Source organism: Pseudopodoces humilis, chromosome 2 (genome assembly GCF_049639895.1).
Source record: "Pseudopodoces humilis isolate 2021_Gansu_Grassland_sample_001 chromosome 2, ASM4963989v1, whole genome shotgun sequence".
Classification (NCBI taxonomy): Eukaryota; Metazoa; Chordata; class Aves; order Passeriformes; family Paridae; genus Pseudopodoces; species Pseudopodoces humilis.
In genome coordinates this window covers 82,369,174-82,386,244 of record NC_142201.1, presented here as the reverse complement: position 1 = coordinate 82,386,244, position 17,071 = coordinate 82,369,174, and the positions used below count along the sequence as shown (strand labels likewise).

At 37.9% G+C, this 17,071-nt stretch overlaps 1 protein-coding gene across 8 annotated transcripts in view; it reads left to right on the top strand.

The window, feature by feature from the left end:
• Positions 1-17,071, top strand: part of SYTL2 (synaptotagmin like 2) — a 51,932-nt gene that overhangs the window by 20,780 nt on the left and 14,081 nt on the right. For 4 of the 8 annotated variants that reach the window (XM_088052299.1, XM_088052300.1, XM_088052297.1 and 1 more), the window contains exons 3-8: positions 440-588; positions 2,667-2,802; positions 8,784-8,856; positions 9,394-9,493; positions 10,541-11,398; positions 12,007-13,713. In XM_088052299.1, coding sequence (XP_087908425.1) covers positions 440-588; positions 2,667-2,802; positions 8,784-8,856; positions 9,394-9,493; positions 10,541-11,398; positions 12,007-13,713 — 3,023 coding nt within the window. Of the gene's footprint in view, positions 1-439; positions 589-2,666; positions 2,803-8,783; positions 8,857-9,393; positions 9,494-10,540; positions 11,399-12,006; positions 15,917-17,071 lie in introns of those variants that run through there. The other 4 variants (XM_088052302.1, XM_088052301.1, XM_088052295.1 and 1 more) reach the window with 2 other exon arrangements.

Genomic DNA, 17,071 nt, shown 5'->3' with positions numbered 1-17,071 from the left:
AAATAGCCAAGCTCTTAATTTTGCTAGAGACTTTTTATGCTGTTCTACTAGCTTATCACAGTTTTAATCTTGGAAAACTGGCCTTTGAAGGCAGGAAGTCAAGATCTGCAGTTACTGGAGACTTCTCTAGTCCTTGAATGTTTATCATAGCAAAGCTGGTAATTTTTTTTTTAGTTACCCTGAGAGCATAGGTTGAAGTAATAAGGCTGAGGCTCTTCCCTTTCCAGCTCATCATAACTAAATAAGGAATGTAACAGGTGAGAAGATGGAAATAGCATGTGGAGACAATGTTAGAAAAAAGTCAACCAAAAAAATCCACCCCCCTGCTCCCCAAAAGAAAAAACAAGCAACCAAAAAAGTCTGACTCTTTTTTTCTGTTCACATAGGTAGGTATGTGAAGTATGTTTATATCTCATTTATTAACTTTTCTCTTCCTCAGGCATTTACCAGAAAAAGTCAAAGACCATGTTCAGCTAAAGAATATGAGTGGGCAGTGGTTTTATGAGGCCAAGTCAAAGAGGCACAGGGATAAGATCCATGGAGCAGACATTATCAGAGCTTCCATGCGCAGGAAACCTGCCACCATCGGTAAGCATTTGATTTGTACTTTATTTTGGAAAGGCTGGCTCTTACTTTGCTAACCTTAGACAATGTTGTCTGTGAAATTTAAGAATACTGGTGTCTCTACAAGTGGAAAGTGATGCAAAAAAGAGACTTCCAGTGTAATTTACACTGTAAGCTTTCCTCTCACAGTTCTCTATATTAAAGAGTGGTGACTGCTAACAGAAGGGACTGGTTTGTGTAGGATTAAAAGCTTTCTGCACTCCTGAACTCATTCTCATTTCCATTTCTATGTCCCTGTGAGATACTTAGGAACATGCAAAGAATCCAAGATTGAGGAAATTGCTCTTTAACGTGGGTTTCCAAGATTTCAGGGCTTGGTTTGAGACCTTTGAGGCTTAATGGCAGGCATCACAAGCTAGAGATAGTGGTTAGAACTGACTGAAATATATGTGCTGAAAGCTCTGGCAGCTGCACCTGGCATCCTGTATCCAGGTGAGCTTTAAGTGCACCCAGAATCCCCATGCCGTGGTGGGTGCCCTGGTCAACATTAACTTTATCCCTTAGATGGAGGGAGTGAGCAGTCAATCTGTATTCACAACAACCTATTATATAATATCTAGGATTTTGTAGACCCCCATTATAAATCTCTCAGCATCTGACTTTTAATCTGGAGTGTCCTGGTCTATTTTATCATTCTTCCTATAGAAAGTGATTTATTTCTTAGCAAAACTGACCTACATCCCCTTTTAACGTCCTCAAGTTGTACTAAGCCCTTTTGATTTAGAAGGGCAAGACTTATATTATTCTTACCAGACTGTACTGATGTTTGTACTATTTAGCTTTTTTAGTTCTATCAAGGGATTTTGCTTTGTGCTAGTGAAGCAAGTAAGGTACTTCCTTCCATACTGACTGGACTAGTGTGTTGTTTCCTATGGGTTTTGTAACCACGAGTTACAAACCCTGTCTAACCCTGTAATATTGCACCTTCTCAATTTCAATATTTTCAGAAATGATTTTGAATAATGTCAATTTAGTCAGTTTGAGGTTACTGCTTTGAGTTTTTAAGTTAAAAAGGCCTGAAACAGAAAAGAATGCAGAAAAAAAAATAAAATCATAGGTGGTTAGTGTGGTGTGTTTGTCATTTTGGCTGGTTTTGTGCTTAAAGGTTATGAAAATCGGCTGTAAAATTCTAGCTAAATTTCACAGTAACTTGTATCCTAAAGGAAAGTACTAAAAGCCATGCCATTTTAAAGCAAAGTTAATTAATCCCAATCTTGTTACTTAAACAAAGGGACATGTTGGTACATTCAGAACTATGTACAATTGTTTGGTTTCAATGACTCATGAGATGGCAAGATACTTTTCCCTGCAGTTATAGATAGCTAAAGTGTGAATAAAAATCCTCCTTCTTTTTGCACACTAAGAAATTCTTTACTTCAAAACTGTTAGTGAAGTGGAAAAGGCATTAGAGGAAATAATGGAATGTTTTTGCTCTGAAAGGGATTATCAGAATAGGATTTTGTCCCACCCTAAAAAGAAATGCAAATGTATTTGCATTTGCTCAGTTAGGTGGGGCTTTTTGTTTGTTTGGTTTTTTTATATTACCTCTTTAATAACTTGTGATAATTCTGTCCATAAAGGATTAGCCACCTGTCTAAGTGAGTTATGACCAACTTCTAGTTTACTGCTTAGGAAGGGAATAATTGACTGGAATTCAACATATTTTGAGTTTCCTATGGCTTAATCATTTTTGCTTCCTCAGGACACTGAGGATGAACTTTCCTTTGTCTAACTGCATGAACTGCAGGATTAGTCTTTACCAGGGTTCTTGTATAAAACTCCTCCATATAAGATCACTTTAAGGTTTAAACCATGTATATCTGGTGTAGTAGAATGAAGTATCCAGAACAGTATTTTACATGTTTAGTAGCATTAAAAAGGTGCTCTTTAGAAGGCACCAGATCTGCTTCTAAAAACATTTCAAGTATAGTGGCTTTTAGAAATAGCTGTAGGCCTAAATGCAACTTGCTACTTGTACTTCTTTCTTAAGAAATCTTGTATTAACATGTGGGAAACAACAATATTGTTGCTTCATGTTTTAGCTGAAGTGGCTCAGAACAAAAGAAGCAAAGCAAAGATCAGCTGGGTGAACAATGTTAATAAAGAAGGCTTCGTGCCACCAGATCTACATGGCATTGTGGAACATCAAGAAGAAGAGCAACAGAAAGCTAGTTTGAGGTAAGCTGTCTGTTTATCATGCTTAGAATGTATATATATAGACTAGTGAAACTTGGGAGCTGGAAGTTCCACCCAAAATACTGCACTTAGGTCTTATTTCAAAGGTCACCAAATGTTCCCTCAGAATTATACAAAAAATCTGTGCATGTGACAGACACATAATCATGTATTGTTCTGCATTTGAATATAGAACAATTAACAATTTTCAGCTTGCCTTTCTCAGAAAAAGCTGACAATCAAGCATAGAATGGTCCCACACATGTTCTCATGTCACAATTTATTTTGGTTCCTTGAAGTGAGACCTGGATTTTCTAGTTAGAATGGCTGGCCATGATCAGTCCCCTGCAGTCAGTAAATGGGGGCCACAACCTCTGCATCTCTTCATTCAGTTGTTTACTGAAACCATTCTATCAATTAAGCCTGAATTTCAAACTTGGATTACAACATTATTGAGGTTAGAAAAATCTGTAAAATCATCAAGTCCAACCATTAACCCAGCACTGCCAAGGCCAGCACCTAAACCATATTCCCAAGTGCCACATCCACATGTTCTGAACACTTTGTATCACATGAAGAATTGGAGACTAAGAAATTGCTGTTTAGAACTTTCCAAATTATGTGAAATATAGTTTAAGGCTTCTGAGACCTTTTAAGAAGACCAAACATATTTCAGATGGAAATAACTAGAATCTTTAGATAGCTGCTGAAAATTAGTCAGATTCTACCAAGAAAAGTAAATGTCTTTCTGGAATGGAGAAGCTTTCCTTCAGAGTAACATAAGACAGTCATCCTTGGCATGCCTGAATTACTACAGTTGTCAGGAGGACTGGATGATAAGTAGTTTCTGAACTAAAACGGATTTCGTATAAAATCACTTTATCTCAAATCTGTAAGCATCCCAAACAGCTTTATTTTGCTTTGAAATATCCTGAATTAATTTCTGAAACAGAGATGTCTTCTCTTTAAAATATCTCCGTGTAATTTATTGGCTGTGTTAAAAACTTCTAAAAAGCCTACATTTGAGAAGGAAAGTGCTGAAACACTGGAGTCAGAGCAGGTGAAAGTAAAATATCTTAAAATGGCCAGATTCCACAACACACTGAGGGAACAAGAACCAGGGTATAACCCAGATAGCTACTGTTTGTACTTATGGTGAATAGAGTGAGGTAAGAGAAGTTACTTCTTAGGGGAACTGTTTTACTTCTGGTTGTGCCATTGATCAGCCCTGTAACCTGTCACTTTCTTGTCTGTCTTCTAAGTTCTTCTCTGTACATCATCTGTTTTTTCTTTGCAGTAAGACTTCTCCTACTATGCATTTATATAATACCTAGTAGCAATTGAACCTTTCACTTTCGTGGTCTGCAGTCTGGGCACACACATTCATGTTGAATGGCAGCAAAGGTTGGTGTGAGTCCTAACAACTCTGGCTTGTGTTACTGGTCTTTGTTATATTTATTTTATCACTCAGTGAACTCAGAGGTGTTTGTTTTGACATCTGAAATTGTGCTGAAAAAGGTCAAATAAACTGCTTTGCTATAGACTCACCAAAAATGAAGTCAAAATTTGTCCAAAAAGGATGACAAAGATTGCTTATCACAAGACAGAGCTCTGTTTCCCCTCCCAACTGACGTTAACTGATGTGCTGACAGAGTTAGTTGTTACTAATGTAGTTTTTTTTACAGGTGGCTTTTACATTCAGGGGTTTGCTGTGAAGTTATTTCTTTAAGAACACCAGAGGACATGCTGCTGTTTAATATATCTTTCAGAATATTTTACATATCATCTTGCACACCAGGAAAAGATGATGATACTTTTAGAGAAGTGCAGCCTTATTATGCTATTCTTTTAATTACAACTCTATACAAGGTGTATATGATTGGTAAGGTATAATAGATTTCATAATATGCCAGAGCAACCTCTTCAAAAATACATAACATAGCAAGGTTTAAGAATATGTAGACAGTCTTTTTTAAAATGAGACCAACTTGATAGTGGTCTTCAACTTGAAGTGATTTGATGACTTATTTCAGATCACAGCCATGCAAAGCTTGATAATTATTTTCCAGAACTCTCTCCTGCCTTTTGCTCCAAATTGTACCAGAAGTTAATCAGCCTCCAAGGCTTGTTCATGTGTACTTGTACTTTCCTCAATAGCTCAAGATCTTCTCTCTAAAGCAAGCTTACACAGTCCAGTGATTTATGAGACTGTTGGAAATGGACCTTGGGAAGTGATATGTGGGCTGGATGCTTACTTACATTGATTTTGCATAAGTAACTTGATTAGATGCCTCAGATCATTTGTTTCTAAAATTTCAAAACCTATGGCAAGCAAATGTGGCAGGACTGTGAAACTCATTATTTCAGTGTGGGCTTAATTCACTCTAACTGGGGTTAGTTTACACAATATTGCATGTGAGAAATTGCAGGATGCACCATATGCTTTTTAAAATACTCTTTCTTTCTGTTCCCTTGATTGTTCCCTGGAATTTGAAAGAGACTGACCTTGCATAACTGTGGGCTTGTCTCTAATGGCAGAAGGAAACAATGGTGCAAAAGCAATAACCCCAGTAGTTGGGGTGGGAAGGGAGAGTCTACAAATATTTAATTTGGCTACTAAGATAATGGAGCCACAAGGAATTAATGGGATCTTCCTCTTAAAATGCAATAGTCTTAACACAGCTAAGAGGATGAAACAGAGTATCATTCTAGAATTTGGGATTGCATTAAAGGCAGTTCACAGCTTACAATGTCCAAATGCTACATGCTGTTCAAGCACTTGGACTTTTGAAGCATTTTAAAGCGCTGCTTTTAGAATAAGGTTGTGGGGTTTATGGGGTTTTTCTGGGTTTTTTTTTTTTCCCCTTCTTTCTCTAAGAGTGTGCCTCAGACCAGCACTGACAGGCTTTGCATAAACTACAGAGCTGCTAACTTGAGGATTGGTTCCTGAAGCTATGTGACAACAAATTACTCAGAGTACTTTTGTTCTGGATCCTGTTCTTAAAATAAAACAATTCTTACTGAGTGTAAAGAAAGTTCAGTTCTGGTAGATCTGTTTGTAAACTGATAAGGATAAAATCCAATCCTGGGGCCAGTTCAACTACTGTTGAATCAGGGTGCTGCTATATTAGGTGGAGCAACAATATTCTTAAAATTAGTGGTGACCTTTATCTCCACACCCCAAATATCTAAATTCCATAATGAAGCTATGAATTATTTCTTTGAGTGTTATATCATTGTGATAATTTTCTTGCATACCAGAGCCTTTACAGGCCAGGTGTATGAAGTGTCTTTGAAGGTGTAACCTTGAACAGAATGAGTTTTCCAGGGTGAGTCACACTGTCAATATTACCTCTCTCCAGTGATGCCATCTGTCTATATGCTGAATCTCAAAAAAAGGAGGGCTGTCTTTAAAATTAAGATTTGTAGGTTGTTTTCTTCCCTAAGCTAGAAAGTATTCTTGATCAACATTGAGCAGGTGGTCCTGAAGTTCAGCAAGTGGAAAACCTGCACAAAATATCCCTGTCTTTTAAAATCCATGTATTGACAAGGTCTGCAAATCTGTAACCGCTTTCTCTAGTTTTGCTCCTTCCTCTTTGCCTTGTTGCCTCAGTCTGTATGGGACTTGGGCCTTCATTGTGGTTCTTGGCACATCATTTTTCCAAGCTGAAGTGTAGAATTTTTTAAATCTTTTTTAATCTATCAATTTGGCCTTATACAATTTTAGATTAACCTTGTGAATGCAGCTTATCTGGGAACTGTTTGTTCAGTTTTCTTATCTATATGGGTTGTAGGTAAACTCATTTTCAGACCCTTTGTTGTAAAACTTAGTTATAGGATCCTGGCTGTTGTTTTTTCTCTGTTTTGCTATATTTAAGCCAAGGTTTGCAGTATGTAATGCCAAGTTAATAATCTTCAGTTATTCTATGGTAAGTGCAAAGAAGCATTGCATTAAAGATTGTGAGATTATGTTTATTGAACACACACAAAGTTACCTCTCCACCTGTAGAAGCTGCATTGAAGATGTCTTAACAGTTTATTGCAGCCCAGGGTGCTTAACAGTATTTTCCTTGCTTAAAAGGAGTGAGGGGTTGAAATATTTGGGACCTAACCCTTAAAAACAAAAATCATGATTGTTTTGTTCAGTAGTAGATGGTGCAGAGAAGACACAAAATGCAGGAGCATACAGGTATAGTGCTCTCAAAAACAAAAACACAAATGCTTTATAAAAGCAAGAATACAAACTCCATTTTCTGTAGTTTCTTTAGCATGTTATGTCTATTTTCACACTTAAAAAATATATTAGAACTAAGGTTAAAAACCATAATGTGAAAGGATATTTTGGAAAAGAAACTAGAAGTTGCAACATTTACCTCTTTAATTTTTCACCCTTGAGTTAGATTCCAGTACAAGATCTGCTCATACCTTAACCCTCTCTCACTATTCATGGTGGTATATTTCTTTAAGGTGGTATTGAATCAAGAGCAAAGAAGGGATATAGAAGTTTATAGTTCAGATTGTAACTGGTATTTTTTTTGGTCTTATGTTCACACTGCTCACTGTGGTCATTTTATCTTCTCCATAATTATGTTTTACCTTTTGCAAAATATAAGTGATGTCACTGCTCAGACACACTTAGCAGTCCAGAGTATAGACTTTCAAGGGTAATTATCACAGAGTTTTAGGGGTTTTTTTCTCCCCTGAACTTTGAGCTTAACTGTGCAACCTGGAGAAGATGGGAAAATTGTCCTTCCCTCAGGGGGGCAGACTGATACCAATTACTAGACTGGAGAGATAGTTGTCAATGAAAGGAGGTGAATCTGGAACTTGATGAAAGGTGGATGCTGTTTCTGTCCTGAGACACCTTGTGGCTCTCCTACTTAACACCCTTGAGCCTTTTCACACAAAACAAAGATCATGGAGCAAATAAATATTCAGTTTTGGCATCTCTTTGCACATCTACATTGGAAAAACCATAGGAGTTGCTTTCCTTCCTAGCCTGAGATATAAAATTTTTTCTGCTTCATACTGTTCCTCCACCTCAAAATCCTAAGTGTGTATCTTGGTTAATGCCAGTGTTTTCCATATAAAATTAGGGTACTGAATATGGTTGTTATGTGAAGACAATATTGAAATCCACGTCTAACTTCCATCTTCAAAAACGCAATACTTTTTCATATCTGAGATGTTTAGGTAAACTCAAATAGTAAAAATCTGATTGGAAACAAAAAACCTTGCATCATTCAGCAAGTAGATGAAGTATTTCTTGAGATGATATAAGCGCTGTCTCTTCTAGCTATTTTAATTTCTCCATATCTGGGCTATATTTATATTATCACAAGTAATAACTTACTTCACTTATGCTATCAATCAAGAAAATTTATACATTTCAATTGAAAGAATAGCTTATAAATTGTACCTCTGGGGGGATGTGTTGTCATCTGTGGCATGTCACATCTTCACTATAGTGGTGATGGGGTTTCTCTGTTTTTTCTGACCTTAGACACTTTGCAAAGCTCTATTTTTTTAATCAGATTTTGACACTTTCCTCCACTTTGATTTTATTCCTAGAAGTACAAATGTAGGACAAGGATGGAGTTGGCAACACTGATATTGTTTGGAGAGTAGCTATATTTAGTATATTTATAGTAAATATAAAATATATATTTACGCTTATTTTTTATAAAGCTTGCTCAGACATCTAAGATGTATCAAAAATGTGGTTTCTGTCATGCCAAGTAGAAGTTGTATTGAATTATTTAACAAGTAAATACATCTTTACAAGGAAAGAAGGCAGCAAGAGTATCCCCCTTGCTATAGGAATGAGAAGCTTTTCTTCTAAATGTGATGAGAGCAGGCTAAATAGAAAACCTCAGGGGCCAAGTGTTTATGTTTTAGTATGTATAACTGGATCTTTGTTCTGTTTTTTCAAACAGGCTTTAATGTTCTGTTTACTGAAGTTGTTATATAATTTTTCTTTGCAGTTCTAAAGAAGCAAGCCCTGTGTTAAACAAACCAGAGGAAAGACCTGTGAAGGCAGCAGTCTCATCAGTAAGGGTATGACTGATACTGAATATAGTGGAAATTATTTGCTTCATTGGTAAACATAAATAAAACTTTGAGGAGGAACAATAATAATTTGTAAAAAAATGATCATTTTTTTTTGTTTTGGACAGAGGTAATGAAAGCCACTACAGGTTTAGCACTAAAGTGCTGCTACACCTATAATTGGTGGCTGTTCTTGGCATGATTTCCAGTCTGTTCAACTACTGAAAGTGATTGGCCTGCTCGGTTCTAATATCACAGAATTAGAGATAATTTTATTGAACTTGCAAAGACTTGGGAGTTTTCAAGTGTCTTTAAGTGGTGGCTTATCTCTGTTTTGGTGAGTTCAAAAGAACAAGATGAGGTTATCACTGACACTTCTGATAGTTTCCTGTTCGTATTGTTTAGGTTTTTTGTCATGTATCCAATTTAAGAGGTATGCCTTCAGACTCTTTTCTGATAGATAGTGGGGAAGAGGAAATCACTGCACTTGTGTCTGTCTGTCATGTAAGAATTTGACCGCAACAGTAATGTTTGTTCCTATTTTAGCAAAGGAGAAATCCATTTAATTCCACTACATCAGATGATAACTTGAACAATGGGGAATCAGAAGACAGACCAGCCATTGTACCTCAGCTATCAAAGAAGGGTAAATATACTTGTTTAGCAGATAACTGTGAATTTCCTGTAGGTTTATAGGGAAATTATTTTTACTTTCATTGCTTCTTTCTGAAAGAGATCAAAACCCTTTTTGTCTTAAGTACTGTGAGTTGTTAACTAGCTTATTTCAAACCTCATCTAAAGCATGTGAATATACTCGGGAAATGGCTGTAGACATGAGTAAACTGATTTTGCTTCCTTTCTTTTGCACATAGTTCTAGTCAGTACTAAGCACTCCTTCTGAGATGGCTGCTTGTCCTGAAGTTCTAACAGAAGGACAGTGAAATTTCCTTGAATTTGACATAGCTGTCTTTATGAGCTTCCAATCATTGCTGCTAATTAGCAAGACAGAAGCAGCCTAGCTCTCTTTGGTCTATACTTTTTTCCTTTGTTTCCTTAGTCCTGTTTATTATCCTCCCTTTTCAGCAGTATTTTCTGCAAGCAAGTTGATGAGTGATTACATATCACAATACAGGCATTTGAAGTTGTAATTTAGAGTCATATGTAGCTATTACTCTCCTGTCTCTGTTGTGAAGCATGCTAACAGGAAAAGGAAAGATTTGCATAGTGGGAACATAAAACCCTTCATCTCCCTGCCAGGAGATTATTTCTGCATTTGCCTTATTCCATATGACTGTGGAAATAGCCAGTTTCCATTTTTGTAGGTTGCTGTTTGTGTTCTGACACTAAAGAGGTGTATGTGTATTCAAAAGCTGCCCTTCCCTGCAAACATTATCCCCCGCAGGAAAAATGTTGATAAAAAACTTGGTGTGCTCTCTTTGCTATCGTCAAATATGTAATGTTTCTAAAATGAGAAATAATAGCAAGCTTTTAATTTCCTAAAAATTTCAATTACATAAAAATGAAATCAACACCTATGTAAAATTACTGGATGTGTTTTTGCTGCAGTTGTTTTTAATAAACCAGTATAATCACTGGTTTATATAATCACTGCATTTTAGATCTGCACTGTCACATCTTTCCGTTTCTACTGGCAAATGTCGCGTAAACTCATGAGCTCTTCTATGTCTTACAGAAATTTGGTCAGTCTCAGAAGACAGCCCACCTAAATCAAACTTACAAAATGATGAATCAGATAAACCTGAGAAGCCTTTTGTAGAACTTACTGATCCATCACAGAAGGAACTAGTTAATCGTCCTGTCCCAAAAGCTAGGAAACTAATTCACAAAGCAGCAGATTCTGTATCACAAAGAGAAGACCTTGCTCCCAAACCAACCAAGCAGACCGAGAGGATTAATGGCATTGGTACCCCACCCAGGGGCATTCTGAAACGCAGCTCAAGCTCAAGTTCCACTGACTCAGAAGTTCGGGTCAGTCAGATGTTAGATGTCCAGAAAAGGAATGATCTTTCTACCACAACTATTTTTGAAGGGGAAGGTGAGAAGAACTCTGTTGTGGAAGAAGCAGAAGATTCCACACAAAACTCACTGGAAAAACTGAAACAAGTGAGGTTTTCATCTAGCTCAGGTAAAGGAAAACCTCTGCAAAGCCCACAGCTATGCCATGTTAAAGAAAAAGGAGACCATGATATCTTAAAACCTGACAAAAAAAAGAATAGTGGAAATTGTGCTGTTCAATCAGATTCACTTGGTGATAGGCAAATTCCTGCTGCAAAGCCTTTGGGAACCTATTTATCAGCTTTACAAATGAAAACAATAGATGGCTTACAAGAAGACACATCTGCATCTAGCCCTCGTGACAGTAACAGATCAGTCTTCCCAGTTAGTGAAAGCTTCCAGACAAATACAGTTACTCCCAAGAAACTTGAAACCCCACAGAAGACCTCCAGCAATATCCTGTCAAACAGCAATAATGAACAGAGTGTTAATGAGACACATGAAAAAAAATCCAACCAGATCCTGATCCAACCAGGTAAGAGTCTAATAGAAGTGAAGAATGGAATGAGATGGGATATAACACATTCACATAACACATTAATGTGGATCACTTGTAGCTAGCAATTAACAACTAGGAAACAGAAGTAGTAGGAACGGGCTACTGCAGTAATGTGCTACTGCAGAATTAAAAAAATCAAATTTTTAAAAATACTTCTATGATCTCCTATTGGTAATCTTAGCAGAGCCAGTATAGGCACCTCTGTTGTGAATGTTATTTTAGTGTAGTGCTGTCAGTTGTCCTTGGGAGTAATTCAGATGTGACTTAGGGATTTGCTTACGGGACTAAACACAAATAATGCTGGATTGTCATCCTCTGTGTGCCTCCCTTCAATGAAGGCATATCCTTTAAGAATGGGCTTAACTCATCTTCTTGGCTTGTACCCTCGGAAGTAATGATTCCATGTCTCAGAACAGGAATTTTCTTCATTCTCGCCCATGGTATAGTTCTTTCCAAAATCACAAGGACAGAGAACTCTTTTTCTCCACTAACAGATAAAAAAATTCTGAGAATTTTCTAGGTAGCCCAAACATTTTTAGTCATGTGTCTGATTCATAACTCTGATAAATTTGTTTACACTGTAGATAGACATCAACTCTTGGCTGAAACAGAAGCATGTGAAATGTCCAATACCAATTCTACAAGTCTTCAACAAGGTAAGCCTGATCTTGTTGAGGAGAGAGATGCTAAAACCATTTTCAAGCCTGGAAAACATGCTGATGAACTTGTGAAAGTGGACAATGAATCTGTATCAAAAGTTTTAGACTGGTTTAGAAGAAGTTCTAGTACTGAAGATGAGGAACTTGTATCAATGAAGTCCCAAGGCAGGGAGCCCAGAGAGGAAGTGGACGTGTCAATCAGAAGAGCAGTTCTTCCTACAGAACACAGTGGGCCTGGCATGCATGGAACAACAAAAGATACAGAAGAGAGACCATTTGGAAAGATTAAACAACAGAGCAGTATTTCATCTACATCCTTTACTTCAGAAAACATACAGCTGATAAAGGAGAGGGTGAAGCCTAAGAAAGAGGAAGCAAATAAGAAGCAAAATGATAAATTGCTAACTGAATTTGGTTGTACAAGAGTTGAAGAAAAAGAACATGGTCAAGAAATCAAACAACAAAATCTGAAATCAAATCTCTTGGAACATCAAGGGCACAAACTACTGTCTCAGAAATGTGAATCAGAGAAGGCAATACAAGAAAAAAGAAGAATAAGGGAGATCAGAGCTTTCTGGGAAAGGGATAAAACTATACCCAGTCACAGAGAGAAAGGAGTTAGTATCAATACTGATGCATCAGGTGGCTGTGCATTGACAGGTCTCAGAGAAAGTGACAAACTGAAACAATCTGCAGTGTATCTACCTAAGGCATTGCATGATCAGTGCAAGAACACATTAAGAAGTCCTGAAGTAAGTTGTGCAAGCCAGGCGTCAAGAAACAAAAGTCAGCACCCTCTTGAATCTGGACCAGGCTGTGCATTTGGAAAGGCAGAAGGGACACTTCAGTTTGATGAAGTTTGTGACTGTACAGAACTCCCAAAAGCCAGTAACTTGCATCCCAGAGCTGGTGTCACTTCAGTTTCATCAAAAAGCAAAGACAAAGATGAAAAGGAGACTCTTAAAGGAAAAGTTCCTGCTTCTTCCCAACAGAAGCCAAACTTCCAGGTTTTGTCTTTAAAAGAAAAGATGAATGAGAAGTCCAGGAATCAAATTTCAGATCCTTCACACTTCCAGAGTCTGAGAAACTTCTGGGATACTGGAGCTAAATTCCAGAGTAGCATTGACAGGGAAGATGATTCTTTGCCAAATAATACTAGATCAATAATCTATGAAAGAAAATCAAAGGAAGATAAAAAAGGCAGAGATAACATGAGCAAGCAAGAGTTAATTAAACAACAAAACCAAACACCTGAGAGAGAAAAAACACAGAAACTAGATTCTGTAGTATGCAAAAAATCTCTAGGATCTCCTATCCTAAGAGGTCTGAATGTGACACACACAAAAAATACAGACTCTCTCCAGCTGGATAGCCAGCCAGTTATCTCAAAATCACAGGAGAAGATGGGTCTTCCAGAGCATGAAGTTAGAGAATGTACAGATAAAAGCATTGTTTCATCAAAAGATAATCATGTATCCTTGCAGCTCCAGTCATCTGGTGATAAAGATGCTTTAAAGGAGAAAGTAGTAGGTGATAAACTACATTTACCTATAGAAAAAGGGGAAAACAAGACTACTCCTTTGGATAAAGAGGAAGTTGCAGAGACTGTGGATAAAGTTGTTCTACCCAAAGGTGAGCTTGATATATTTAAATCATGTCTAAAGAAGCTAGAAAAGGAAGCCTTGGAGATGTTGTGTAGCTTAAACCTAAAAGAAAGCATTTTAAAAGGGACGCATTTTCAGTCAAATCAGTGCAAGGTCTTTGAGAGAACAGGGCAAGACAGTAATGTTATTTCTCCTGTTTATCAAGGAGAAGAAATAGGCAAAAGTACAGGACAAGTGAATGTGTCATCAACACATAAGCATGAGAACAGAAAAAGTCTCAGAAAGCTGTTTAGGGAATTTGAACCTTTGTATCTACAATATCAGGCAGCAGACAAGGATGATACCCTTGAGGGCTCCCCAAGGCCTCAAGCTGGTTTGGAGAACCTTCTCGAAGAAACCCTTGTATCTCAACCTTCTGAATACAGAAGGGTGGGAATGAAAACATATGATGAGTCAAATAGTATATCACAAAATAACTGCAGTGTAGCATCAGCACACCAAGAAACTACTGGTCCACCTGAAGAGGTCCATGAGACTATAGAGAGGTCTGTAGCTGGATCCAAGGTCAACAGTTTGAGTTCTGCTCTACAGAAGCTGCTGGAGGAGGCTTCTGAAGCACCCCTTCCTAAACCCAAATTTGCCGACAGCACAGCATGGGGGACTGCTGAGTATCAAGTTAAAAGGACAATGTGTGAACATGGTGGAGAAGTGTCACAGGAAATCAGTGAGACTGTAGAAAGGTCCGTTGCCCCATCCAAGGCCAGTGGCTTGAGTTCTGCTTTAGAGAGGCTGCTGAAGGAGGCCTCTGAAACGCCCCCTCCTAAACCCAAATGGGCTGACAGCACAGAGCAGAGAACTGCTGTGGTGCAAGACAAAGGCATGACTTATGAGCATGGTGAAGAGGTGCAGCAGGAAATCAGTGAGACTGTAGAAAGGTCTGTTGCCCCATCCAAGGCCAGTGGCTTGAGTACTGCTTTAGAGAGGCTGCTGAAGGAGGCCCCTGAAGCACCACCTCCTAAACCCAAACGTGCTGACAGCACAGTGCAAAGGACTGCTGCGGCACAAGTTAAAAGTACAACTTATGAGTGTGATGGGGAGGTGCTGCAGGAAATCCATGAGATTGTAGAAAAGTCTGTTGCCCCATCTTCAGACAGTGGCTTGAGTTCTGCTTTAGAGAAGCTGCTGAATGAGGCCTCTGAAACACCCCTTCCTAAGCCAAAACATGCTGACAGCACAGTACAGAGAACTCTGGAGGTGGAAGCTAAAAGCATGACCTATGAGCATGGTGGAGAGGTAGCTCAGGAAATCAGTGAGAATATAGAAAAGTCTGTTGCCCCACCCAAGGCCAGTAGCTTGAGTTCTGCTTTAGAGAGAATGCTGAAGGAGGCCCCTGAAACCCCCTCTCCTAAACCTAAATGTGCTGAGAGCACAGTACAGGGGACTGCTGAGGTGAAAGCTATGAGCACAGCCTATGAGCATGATGGAGAGCTGCTGCAGGGAATTGGTAAGACCACAGAAAGATCTGCACAGTCCAACACTGAATACACAGGGTCTGATGTTAATTTTCAGAATCAACCAAAAGAGGTTTCTGAAACACCAGCTTCTGTGCTGGAAAATATAGATAAGAAAATGCATGATAAAATACAGACTAGTGTAGGTATACATGTTCCACATCAACAAGACAGAGATCACCCTCAAGAAATACAAGAAACAGTAGAAAAAACCTCTGTTTCAAATATAGCAAAATTTGGTGAATTCAGTCGCTCTTTAGAAAAACTTCTTTGGGAAGTATCTGCAGTTTCATGTCCAATACCCAGAGACTTATATCAGCAAGAAGAAGTTGAGGATTGTACATTTCCCTCAGAGAAAGGGACTCTATTCATGAGAAGGTCACAGCCATAAAATGCCCTAAGTAGCTATGATACACAAATGAAGATAGTTCTCAAAGTGGGAGCTCCAGAAAAGACCGTCAAAGCCTCAGTTAATGATCTTGCAGTAAGTGAAATTGAAGCTTCTGGTCTTAAAAGAGATGGAGCTATTAACAAAATAGGGGAGAGAAACATGGTTTCATTTCATCTTTGTTCCTTGGAAGGCAAGACAAATATGGTCGCAATCAAACCATTTGAGATAAATGAAAAAGGGATGATTGAAAGCACGTTCTTGGAGGCTTCTGAACAGAATTCACAATTTCAAGCACTGATGAATTTCGGAAGAACAACTACAGCACTTAAAGATGAGATCAACTACCCCCAGCCAGAAGAATCTCAGTTCTGCTTAATGTCTCAACATGAGGATAACAATGAAGAGGAAGGCAGCAACATAAATTTGGGATCCAAGTTTTCAGATGAAAACTCTGATTCTCACTCTGGAACTCTGAATAGAAGTTCAACTCATGAGCTATCTGATTTCTAAAATTCATGGTGCTGAGTTAAACATAGCTACAATAATTATTTTTTTTTTATCCAGTTTGAAATATATTAGTGGAAAGTCTGTGTGACACTTTCTTAATTGAGAGATTTGAATATTTTCTTGGGAGGGGTGGGAAGAACTAATTAAGTTGTTTGATTGGAAAGTATTTAACAGACACATACTACATTTGGGTATGCCTTTTTGGTAAGGATAGTTTAGCAGCATGAATCAATTCAGTCTTTGTGATTTACACTTTTCTTATCCCATGTGACATTGCCTTCAAATTAATAAATTTGTAACACTCAATCTAGTAATCCCTTCAAATACACTGGATTAAAAGAGGAAAAAAATATCAGTGGCTCACTTGATTCATTCTTTAGTTTGACTGGCTAGTCTCTGAAGATAGATAAATACTTATCAGTGGAATATCTAGATATAAGGATAATACCAAGACCCTGTGCTGTTTCATTTATCATTGCTGCCTGTTGCGCTGAAAAATGGCCATATAAATGAAGAGGTCCGTTTACTAGGATTCACATTATTTGGTTGAATGGTAGTTCTAGTCAATGTATAGTGTATGATAGTCATCAAAGAGCTTAAGGTGGAGGAGATAACTTAACTTAACCTTTTTAGTCTCATACTGAGAAACTGGGAATATCTTCTTCTGAAGAAGAATCTGAGAAATGTATGAAGTTCCCAGGGCCTGCCAATTTACATCTGAGCCTGTTTTGAAAGAGGTTTCTGAAGAAAGTTGGTGAAAACTCAAGATAAGTGAGGAAAAATCAAACATAATGTGGTTTCACCCATAATTACGAGCAGCAACACTGATTTGTTGGTGGAGGGGAAGGAAAGAGAGATAGGGAGGAAAGAAAGTCTTAAAGATTTCTGAAGGAGCTAAGTCTGTCTCTGCTTTTGGAGAAAATTGCATAACTTCAGGGTTCCAAATACATCCACAGCTTGTTTTTTGTTTTTGTTTG